General features: G+C 42.0%; 1 protein-coding gene across 1 annotated transcript in view; it reads left to right on the plus strand.

Moving 5' to 3' along the window:
* Nucleotides 1–11,450, plus strand: part of LOC137411259 (sperm flagellar protein 2-like) — a 30,178-nt gene extending 18,728 nt beyond the window's left edge. Inside the window, exons 3-6 of the mRNA XM_078779008.1 lie at nt 1,094–1,146; nt 2,044–2,191; nt 10,782–10,970; nt 11,445–11,450. Coding sequence (XP_078635134.1) covers nt 1,094–1,146; nt 2,044–2,191; nt 10,782–10,970; nt 11,445–11,450 — 396 coding nt within the window. The remainder of the gene's footprint in view (nt 1–1,093; nt 1,147–2,043; nt 2,192–10,781; nt 10,971–11,444) is intronic.
* Nucleotides 11,451–11,696: the final 246 nt, after the last annotated feature.

The following is an 11,696-nucleotide window of genomic DNA, read 5'->3' on the forward strand; positions in this document are numbered from 1 at the left end:
CTAAACCGATCGTCACGAAACTTCACCAAGTTGTAGAGGTCGTCACAATTGAGAAGCCTATTGATTTTTGAGGTCGAATTTCTAAAATCGCCATTTTAAATCCGATTGACTTGAAAACTGAACAGCATTTGTATATTGATTCACTAAATTGGAAACAAACTATTTTTAAGGTCAAAGGTCAACTCAAGGTCAAATTTCCAAAATCATCAATTTTCATCTGAAAAACCATCAATTTTCATCCCATTGACTTGGAAATTGAACAACATTTACACATTGAGTCACTAAATTGGGAAACTAATTTGTTGAGGTCAAAAGGTCAAAGGTCAACTCAAGGTCAAACCTCCAAAATCATCAATTTTCATCTGAAAAAACCATCAATTTTCATCTGATTGACTTGAAAATTTAACAGCATTTGCATAGCGCCTCACTGAATTGGGAAACCAACTATTTTTTTAAGGTCAAAGGTCAACTCAAGGTGAAACTTCTACAATCATCCATTTTCATTTTAAAAATCGTCACTTTTCATCCTATTAACCTGAGCTTTGATCGAGATCATCAATTTAATCTGGATTAAATGGACAATTTGATGGATCAATGGCATCCTTTTTTGGGGGGAGGGTGGGGAGGGGGTGGATTTTGCAAGTATCGTGCTCTGCATGACATCTTCTTGTTTATCTGTTTGTGAACATGATATCTCAAAAAGTTGTGGACGGATTCAGATGAAACCTGGTGTATACGTTGCTTATGTAACTAGGACAAATCGATTCGATTTTGGTGAAGATCCGAAGCCAGATACATATATGAGAATTTTAAAAAGTGATTTTTCACCATTGAGTGATCGGGCCAAAAACGATATATGGCATGATGTTTCAAAAAGTTGTGGACGATTTATGACAAAACTAGGTGCATGAGTTGTTTAGGTGACAAGAACAAGCCAATTCGATTTTGGTTCAGGTCCGGATTCAGATCTTGCCTATTAGTGGTATACAAAATGTGAGCTGTTCAGCCCGGCGGAGGTATGCGCTCTACCAAGTGCCGTTCTAGTTCTTCATGTATTCTTTGGTTTGCATAATGCAGATATTTTCTTTTGCAGGAATTCACCAGTGGCATTGTTAATTATGCGAAGAAACAATATCCTGGCTTTGAGTATGTATGATTTCATTCCTTATTATTATTTTTTTGCAGTGATTGTGGAATGAAACAGTTTAAACTAAGCATTGGATTGGTTTGCTGCATCACTTATGCACCTACTCAAAATCCCAACATGCCATACGAGCTTGCCTCGCTATCATGCTGCACTCTATAAGATTACAGCCAAATAAAGTCACACGCATTCACAACAAACCACGCCCACTTACTCACAAATTACACAGCCAGATTTCCAGGATGCTTTACTGATGCACAGAAGAGTATATCCAGGCAGGGTGTGACAGTAACATACTGCTACCCCAGAAGTACCTGAACAGAAAGGTGCTTGCACAGCTACTGAGGTACATCTATTATAAACGGATAAGGTGTGTGTGTGTGTGTGTGTGTGTGTGTGTGTGTGTGTGTGTGTGTGTGTGTGTGTGTGTGTGTGTGTGTGTGTGTGTGTGTGTGTGTGTGTGTGTGTGTGTGTGTGTGTGCATGCGTGCGCATGCGCATTGTAGGTTGTCATCTCCATATGAGGGTTTCAAAAGGTGGAATGGAGCCCTCCCTGTTCTCAAAGTATCCGTTTTAAAAGCTAAGATCGATTTATCTGGTTGGAATATATTACAATATACAATTTCACCTTTGTAGTATGATTTGTGGGTATGATTACCAATTGAATTTTTTTTTTAATGTTCACACTTCTTGGAGTAATGTGAAGTTCTTGTTCTGAGTACTTTTTAACCCTTCTTAAACAATCTGCTACTTTCTTCAGTAAGTAGATGACCAAATGATCAGTTCAGTTTTATTTTGAAAATGTTGTGTGCTTGGAAATTTGTTACATCAACATCAGCCATGTGGTCGGTCACAAGACGATAAAGAGACTTTTTACGTACATGTTATCCTCACTACTAGAACATGCATCCCAAAACCTTGGGGAACAGAAGAGTACCTGGCTTCCATTCACAAAAATCTTCATGAAGTGACACAGACAAGGGAGAAGAAGAAAACACGTCAGAGTAGAATGCTTGCTGACAAAATGAAAGTGCATGAAGGACATGAGGTAAATCATGAAGCATGGTGGCTGATAGCAGTTTTTGTGGGTACATCATAATACATGATATCGAACTGCTCAAATTGACGATCTTACAATTGTTAATGAAGTTTCCTCTTTATCGGCTTAATTTGCCATGATTATCTAATTTTGTGATGTAGTATGATGCATCAATGGTTGCAAAATATTCTGTATTTTAAATATAAATTTATCATTTACACATTGAGGTTTTAAAAGAATATGCCTCAATTTTATTTGCGTAGTTTGTTCATATATCCTAAACAAATGGCATGAGATTCCCCAATGAAAAACAACGAAATTTCACACTTTTATGGCAATGGTTGTCTGTTGTAGCTCGCCAGAGAACTCACCAGTACAATGTAGTGGTTAGTGTACTTTTATCGGTTCCTCTTTGGTCCATGTGTCAATATTTCCCTGACTAATAATGCATCGTAACTACATCACAATTGATTGGCAGTCATTTGGCAATACTTGTTAAATGTAGTTATTTTACAATCAGCTGTGGTTTTGTAAATACCGAACATAAACGTAACATAATCTATGCTGCCAGGTAAATATGTCGTTGCTATTGCTGCCATTTAATGAATGCACAACGACTGAAATTGGAGCCTGTAATTTGTTTAGATGAAGATCATGGCAACAGGATATCATTACCTCCACCACCGATGGGTCGGTACGAAAGTAATTGCTCTTATTTTAATTCTCACTAAATATACCCGGTAATTCCAATTATTATAGGGAATATGTATACATATGTGGCAAGTCTGAAGTTATTTTTCCACATAGTCTCCATTAACTGCAACGCACTTTCCTGAGCATCAATCTGATTCTTGTTTTCCGATGTCACTGTGGTTATAGGCTGACCACCTCGAAACTTGTCATCAATATCGGTTTCCCCGCTCTTGAGGTGCTATGCCCAGCGTCTAACAGTACTCACATCAATGGTAGAATTGCCATACACATTATTTAAATGACTATAAATGTCCACTGGAGGAACCTGTGATGCATAAGAAATTCAGTTGCTGTTCTCTGCTTCGTACGTACATCTAGCAGGGCAGTCATTTTAAAAGCGTCGTGTGATGTCACTTCACCAGTCACAGTGTAGCTCAACTTAGAATGGGTGGGAGATACAAACCTTTCATTGTGATCTTGCGTAGCTTTTCTACAATGCTTTGGTCATGACATGAAAAATAAAAGGCATTACTTTCGTATCAACTCTCATATGTTCACAATACTCCCCTGATCTGGAAAAACCTGGTAAGTGATCTCCACTGGAATTTGAGATATTCAGAAAAAAAACAATGGCCCTTTGAGATTAGGGTGCTGGGAACAAAATAGTTAGTTTAGGCATGTTAGCTGAACATGTGGGACAATGTTTCCAGTGCACATGTCTTTTTTATTCCAGTGCACATCTTTTTTTGCTTTGTTTATATGGGTACATAACGGTTTACTAGGTTTTTTTCCTGATCAGATGCCTGCTGTTTTGGTAGGCATCTGATGAACTTGAACTCCTTTCGCTGAACTCAAAGCGATCAGATGCCTGTACCAACAACGGAACGGGGTCGTAAATATCTCAGTAACAGGCCGTATTGCCTTTGTCTTGGTTTATCTCTCCCGGGCCAGATGGTAAATAAAAGACAGATCAAACGTTGTTGCTTTGCTCATATCTGATCGTCGATTGCTTATATACTGAAATGCAAAAGAAACTTACCACCTTTGAAACCTTTAAATATCAACAATAACACTGCGTGTAGTAAATGTGTGAACTTATTTGCGGACAATAGTGTCCTCACTGTCAGACAAAACGGTCACGGATGGTCACTTGAACCTTCAATGGTCACTTCATAGCACAGCTGTTGAACAGCCGTTTTGACTGTCAGTGATTAGCCAAGGGGTACGGGATGATTTTAATGAGCTGCACGTGATGTCTTAATATTGGCTTTAAAAAGGCCAGTACAAAATGGGCATTTTGACCGAAAAATTTGACCATTTTGACCAACTTCAAAAAGACCGAAAACGCAAAAGAAACTTACCACCTTTGAAACCTTTAAATATCAACAATAACACTGCGTGTAGTAAATGTGTGAACTTATTTGTGGACAATAGTGTCCTCACTGTCAGACAAAACGGTCACGGATGGTCACTTGAACCTTCAATGGTCACTTCATAGCACAGCCGTTGAACAGCCGTTTTGACTGTCAGTGATTAGCCAAGGGGTATGGGATGATTTTAATGAGCTGCACGTGATGTCTTGATATTGGCTTTAAAAAGGCCAGTGCAAAATGGGCATTTTGACCGAAAGATTTGACCATTTTGACCATTTTGACCAACTTCAAAAAGACTGAAAACGCAAAAGAAACTTACCACTTGTTTGAAATGTAATAAAATTGTAACAGTTCAAAATAAAACAAACCAACAATTGCTAATTGAAACATTGGCATTTTATTGATGACATGTCAAGTTTTTGACCAAGATACACCATCTCATCAGTTTGTTCTACAGTACAGAACAGCACAGGGTGCAATGTCAGTCCCCTTTCAATAGCGTGTGTGGCCACCATTGTTTTAGATACAGGCAGTGCATCATCGGCGTATACTGCCTACCAGTCTTTGGATGGATTGCTGCTGGATTCTGTCCCACTCAGTCCTCAATGCTGAAAGGTTCTCAGTTCTGGGTGGTCTAGCAGGAATGGCAGCAGATGAGGTCGCAGGATGTTATCCACATACCGCTGGGCATTAAGATTCCCATCCACAACCACCAGTGGCGTCCTGTACCGGCCTGATATGGCGGCCCACACCATCACACTTGGGCCACCCCACCTGTTGGCTTGATGCACGCAACAATCGGCATATCGCTCGCCAGTTCTTCTCCAGACACGCTCACGCCCATGAGGACTGTCCACACAGAACCTTGACTCATCGCTGAAAGCGACCTCGTTCCACTGCGCCAAGGTCCACCGCTGATGCTGCTGGCACCATCTCTGTCGGTTGCGGCGATGGGCAGCCGTCATCACGGGGCCTCTGTATGGTCTTCTGGCAGTCAGGCCATAGTCATGCAGTCGTCTTCGTGCAGTATCATTGGAGATCCGTGGGTTTGCACGCCCCGGAGTTTCTGCCGCAGTGCGGGATGCTGGACGGAATCGATCCCGCAGGTGACTTCGGACCATCTGCCTGTCCTGCCTTGCAGTGGTGACTCTTGGCCTCCCTGATCGAGGTCTGTCATCTGCAGAGTTGTGGAGGGTGTCTCTGTCCACCAGGGCCGATATCGTCTGGTGTGAACAGCCAAGGCGACGTGCCACCTCACGGTAGCTCAGTCCGCCTTGCAGCATGCCCAGGGCACGCTGCCGTTGATCCCTTGACAATCGTGGCATGTTGATTGAAATGCCCATTTTGCACTGGCCTTTTTAAAGCCAATATCAAGACATCACGTGCAGCTCATTAAAATCATCCCGTACCCCTTGGCTAATCACTGACGGTCAAAACGGCTGTTCAACAGCTGTGCTATGAAGTGACCATTGAAGGTTCAAGTGACCATCCGTGACCATTTTGTCTGACAGTGAGGACACTATTGTCCGCAAATAAGTTCACACATTTACTACACGCAGTGTTATTGTTGATATTTAAAGGTTTCAAAGGTGGTAAGTTTCTTTTGCATTTTCGGTCTTTTTGAAGTTGGTCAAAATGGTCAAATTTTTCGGTCAAAATGCCCATTTTGCACTGGCCTTTTTAAAGCCAATATCAAGACATCACGTGCAGCTCATTAAAATTATCCCGTACCCCTTGGCTAATCACTGACAGTCAAAACGGCTGTTCGACAGCTGTGCTATGAAGTGACCATTGAAGGTTCAAGTGACCATCCGTGACCGTTTTGTCTGACAGTGAGGACACTATTGTCCACAAATAAGTTCACACATTTACTACACGCAGTGTTATTGTTGATATTTAAAGGTTTCAAAGGTGGTAAGTTTCTTTTGCGTTTCAGTATATATCCGTGCGTGGCATGATTTCATTTAGAGTTTTCTCGGCGAGGCCACAAGCAATTGAGTTCTGGCTCGTCGTGATGATTCTCCATGGCTGTGTTGATTGAATAATAAACCTGCTACTTGAGAACCCAATTTGGCTGGACTCGCCGGGAATCCGTCTCCGGGCGAGCGGGACCGGCGCGGTATCCAGCATTTGCTACAGCGAACCCTTGTTCCACAGCGCTTTGAGCTTGCGCGAGCATATATAATTAATTATGCATAAACTCCCTCTGGCTTCGCATGACTAGGACAATGTCTGGTTTCTGTCAAAACCTTGTGAAAATTACTTTCTAAGGGGAGTTCTCTCTCCGAGCAGCAGGAATTCGGCTGAGACGCAGATAACGTTGTACCAACACCGGAACGGGGTCGTAAATATCTCGGTAACAGGCCTTATTGCCTTTGTCTTGGTTTCTCTCTCCCGGGCCAGATGGTAAATGAAAGACAGATCAAACGTTGTTGCCTTGCTCATATCTGATCGTCGATTGCTTATATATCCGTACGCAGCACGATTTCATTTAGAGTTTTCTCGGCGAGGCCACGAGAGATTGAGTTCTGGCTCGTCGTGATGATTCTCCACGGCTGTGTTGACTGAATAATAAACCTGCTACTTGAGAACTGAATTCGACTGGACTCGTTCGGGAATCCGTCTCCGGGCGAGCGGGACCGACGCGGTATCCAGCATTTGTTGATTGATTTATGACTGCGATATCTAGTATGATTTATGACCGCGGTATCTAGTACGATTGGTATGACTGCGGTAATGCGGTATCCAGCATTATCATTGATTGATGATATTGACAATGAATTTATGACCATTTGATTGGCCAAGTTGACATTATGACTGGCCAAGTTGCTTGGTTTTGCCAGAACTAAATATACTAAAGCAGAAGAGTTTTGTTAACTTTTGTTGGACTAAATGAAAAAGCAAAACCTAGTATGTCAAAAAATATGTCCAACTAAGTTTTGACCAAAATTCGATTTACGAGGGTTTTCCAGATCATGGGAGAGTATAAGGCTGTTCATCAGCATGTGACTGGAGTGTATCTTTCACTCTTTCAGAACATGAGTATATGCCTGTGATTAGATCATTGTCCATGAGCTGAATGGGAAAATGATCATTCACCCATCACTAACGAAACAAATTGATATAATTTATGTTATGTTCTAACATCCCTAAACAATGCACTACTCACAATAAGTTAGGGATATTGTGGGAGTGAGTTTATTTTTTTTTTTATAGGGGTTAGGGTTACGGTATTGAAATCAAGAATGCTGTGTTTTTTCACACATTAATAACCATAGAATTAGGACCAACAGTTTTTTAAAACATAATTAATACACAAAATCAACCACACCGAAGAACCTGCCAATATCCCTAACTTATTGTGAGTAGTGTATGTGAAAGGTTTATCAACATATTGTCGTGTGTCTGTCCTGTAGTGAACACTGCAGGGCGACAGATGACCAAACGAGCTTTAACTCCAAGGCGTTCAATCCAATGGCGGACCTACGTGAAGGAGAGGAGTGGGGGAAGGGCCACGAGCGCTTACCGGTACGGGTCCACAGGACGTCTTCGAACCTGCGATAATTAATTCCACTGACACGGATTTAAAATGTACAAAAATACCGGCTTTATTGAAGAAATGCCGGCGAACAAAACAATGCACGGTAAAATAAGATTCCTAAACAGGACGTCCCCAGACAAACTCGAATGCAGACAATGGGTAAAATAACTGTAAAAATAAATGCGTGTTTGTTTTGTGGCACTTATCTCTGAGCGTCTTCTAAACCCCGTCGAGAATCATTCAGGCCTCGAGCGCGCAATCCGGGCGTGGCACAGGCCCTGGCAGGAAGTAGGCCTCAGTACGCCCTCGTTCCCTCAGCCACGCTCGTCCTCATCGTCCGCCTCACCAGCACTCACGTCTCTCAGCGCAAGAGCGCTATGAACTGTCACTGCACAGCACCAATGTTCCAACGCCAGAGCTTATCGGCGACCATTCACCTCTGGTCTACAAGCCGAGAGAAAGCCAAGAGCGCTCGTGAACTCCGACCGTTCGTTGTGAAATCCCGAAGAAGATATAAAATCGTGACCGTTCTCAATGAATGTCCCTCGCTCAAGAGCGCACCATATATGTGACCGTTCGCTATGGAGGCCAGCCCGGAGAGAGCTATCGAAGCAAAGAGACAAAATGTCGGGAACGCGACCATTCGCCACCAAACCCAGAAAATCATAGACAAAATGTCGGCCCTCCAACTCCTTTGTCCTCAAGGCTCTGACATCATCCGACGACGTCTGCCTCCCCACTCCTATCAGCTTGTGCCATCTCATTGCTCTTGGTGTCCTGACCAATCGCTGCTCTTCGGGGTGTGGCCTTACGGACCTGCCGTGCCTTTGTGATCACCAGGTCGGCGGTATCATCGGTGGTTCAATGTCCTGGTTCCGGTCGCTTTTATTTAGTGTTCTAAATGCGCGATTTCTTGCTATGTGTGTGTGTGCTGCATTGTCATAAGGAACAGAGGAAAAATAACAGAGCCCATTACATACAGGGGATTAATTACCCATAATCTCTAACTAATTAACATAACCCCACCCCTCTCCTGGGGACACTTATACAGTCATGTGAAAAAGTAAGTACACCCCATGTAAAGTTTTGACTTTTTCAACATATTTCAACATACAGCTATTTGATCTTCATTCCAACAATATTGATAGACAAAGGTGATATAATATAACAAATATCATGAAATATTTACATTTTGTAGTCCATAGTATAATTTAAATAAACATAAATGCAAATTTCGCATGTGGAAAAAGTAAGCACGCGACTTCAAGCATTTTAAGCAAACATCAAGCAAGCAAACGACTTCAAGCAAACATCAAGCATTTTATCCCACTGATAGGCTGGATCTGGATTCAGACATGAACCAAAATTTAATCGGCTTGTTCTTGTCACCTAACCAACTCGTCCACCATGTTTAGTCATAACTCGTCCATAACTTTTTAAAATATCATTTACACCCTCGCCAGTATGTGTTTTCAGTGGTTTTTAAGGCTGTTGTGTTAAAACAACTATGGCGGCCGAACCATGTGACCGATGACGTCATCATTATTTTTTTTCTTCATTAATTTATCCCTAGATGATGCTCAAGAAATTTCATCTTGATTGGATGAAGTTTTGTACTTGTCGACTTATGACGTCATAATGGAGGCACCTATGACATCATCATTAACATGTATTATTCCCCATGGAGAGTTCTTTACAATGAGCCATTTCTCAATTTTTTCTATGCAGCACTTTTGGAGATGTAGAGGTGCAAAATTTTTCTGTTTTTCCAAGATACAAAACATAAACTGTTCAGCCTGGCGGAGATATGCGCTCTACCGAGTGCTGTTCTAGTTTTTTTGGGGGGGATTGTGGGAAAGCATATGAAGGAACTGTCAGACACACAATGCTTCAGGAAATGCCAACCTCCTCATGCAGAAGGCTGTGGAGTCTGCTCCATCACCAACAGTGTGCTGGTCGGAGATGACACAGACCTCCTCATCCTACCATGCAAGCTTAGAGTCTCATGACCTGTTCTTCCGACCAGAGCCCAGAGCAAAGAACAAAACTAAGTTTCACATCTGGAACATCAAGGTGTTTAACGAACAGCAAACACATCATCTCCCTCTATGCTGTGCTTGGATGTGACACAACATCTCACCTCTACGGGATCGGGAAAGGAGCTTCCCTCAATAAATTAAAGACAAGCAGTCACTTCCCTGAGCAAGCCAAGGTGGTTAATGCACAGTCAGCTTCTAACGATGATGTTGTAGCTGCAGGAAAGTAAGCCTTGGTGATCCTCTACAATGGGAAACCCAGCGAAAAGCTAAACTCGCTGTGGCACATGCAGTTCTTTGAGAAGGTAGCTTCCAGCACGTCTCATGTTCAACCACAGAGCTTACAACCTACATCAGCAGCAGCAAAGTACCACATCTTCTGTGTGTACTCTCAGGTTCAAGAGTGGAATGGATCTGGGATGGACTCATTCCAAAAGAGTGGGGATGGCAGGAGAGCGATGTGTGGCTTGTCCCCTCTCCAGGTGTCTGTGCTCTACCTGTTCCTGAGACTCCTGTTCCTGTTGACCTCCTGTGATCCTCCTGTGATCCTCCTGTTCCTGTGAGTCATGTTCCTGACTCCTGTTGTGTATTGACTCCTGTTCCTGAGGAGCTGCTTACGGTCATCAGGTGCAACCATCAGACCGACTGCAGCAGTTTGAGGTGCACATGCAAGAAGCATGACGTTGTATGTACGACTGCTTGTGGAAACTGCAGAGGATCTGGTTGTACAAACACAACACAGCTGGCATTTGGTGAAGATGAAGATGATGACATTGTTGGCTTCTGAATGTATTGTTGGCTTACAGAGAGACAGAGACACAGGTTTATTGCATTGTGTTGTGTTTATTGTTGTTGATGTTCAATAGTTGAGCCTCTTGTAGGAGATCCAGTGAAATCAGAACACTGCTTGATTTGTATAAGCTTTCCTTATGTTCCTGTTTCTGTTTATTTTTCAGCAATATTGTAGAATCAAAAAACTTGCCAACCATTTGATGTATCAAAGTCATGAAGAATCTCAGATTGCTGTTCAGCTTTTTCACAGTCGTCGAGAGAAGCATTTGTTTTGTGAAACCAAAATATTTACAGAAATGCAGTGTGAAAAATTACGAATGCAAGAATTTCAAGATTCCATGGACATAGAAAAGGTAAGATAAACATAAAAATTTCCCAGATTTTGGTATAAAACATTCATTCATTTTCCCATAAATTAGGATGCCACAACCCTAGCATTGTAGGTATGGTTTCATTCTGGTATGATGAAACTACTTATAGGGGCAATTTGTAGGGGTGCAAGGAGAAGGGTTGGTGTCTTTAAAGATCGTCGGGTGAGGTGGAATGCTTGTAAACATTAGCTAGTTTAGCAAATGCACGATGCATAGTAGAAACAACGAGTTTGTTTGCTAGGCAAAGTTTGCGAGGCTAGTACAAGGCAAATGTCACAGAACTGGACGATTTTCTTTTGGAGTTCCTTTCAATGATGGTTTGCACTTCACATCAAGCATTTATTGCTTGCTGCTTTGTGTTTTATCTGAAATACAAACACGAGGCAAGCAGCGCTTAAATATGGGCCTTTTATTCTTATTGTTGTTTTATAACACATTGCTCATTGATTTGAACAGGACTAAGTGGTTCAATTTATATGTGTAAACAAGAAAGAGCAATCAGAGATTGCAGACCCTCGCCAGGACATGTTTGTATTTTGTGGGGTGTTTATTAGCTGCTGTGTTTGTGTTGTTTATTGATGACATGGACTTATGTCCAATACAATATGGCTGCCAAACCACGTGACCAATGACATCATCAATTTAATCCTCCCATACAATTTTTGTGTAGGTCATGCTCAATAAATTTCAAACTGATCGGATAAAGCG

Source organism: Myxine glutinosa, chromosome 1, assembly GCF_964187855.1.
Source record: "Myxine glutinosa chromosome 1, kmMyxGlut1.1, whole genome shotgun sequence".
Taxonomy (NCBI): domain Eukaryota; kingdom Metazoa; phylum Chordata; class Myxini; order Myxiniformes; family Myxinidae; genus Myxine; species Myxine glutinosa.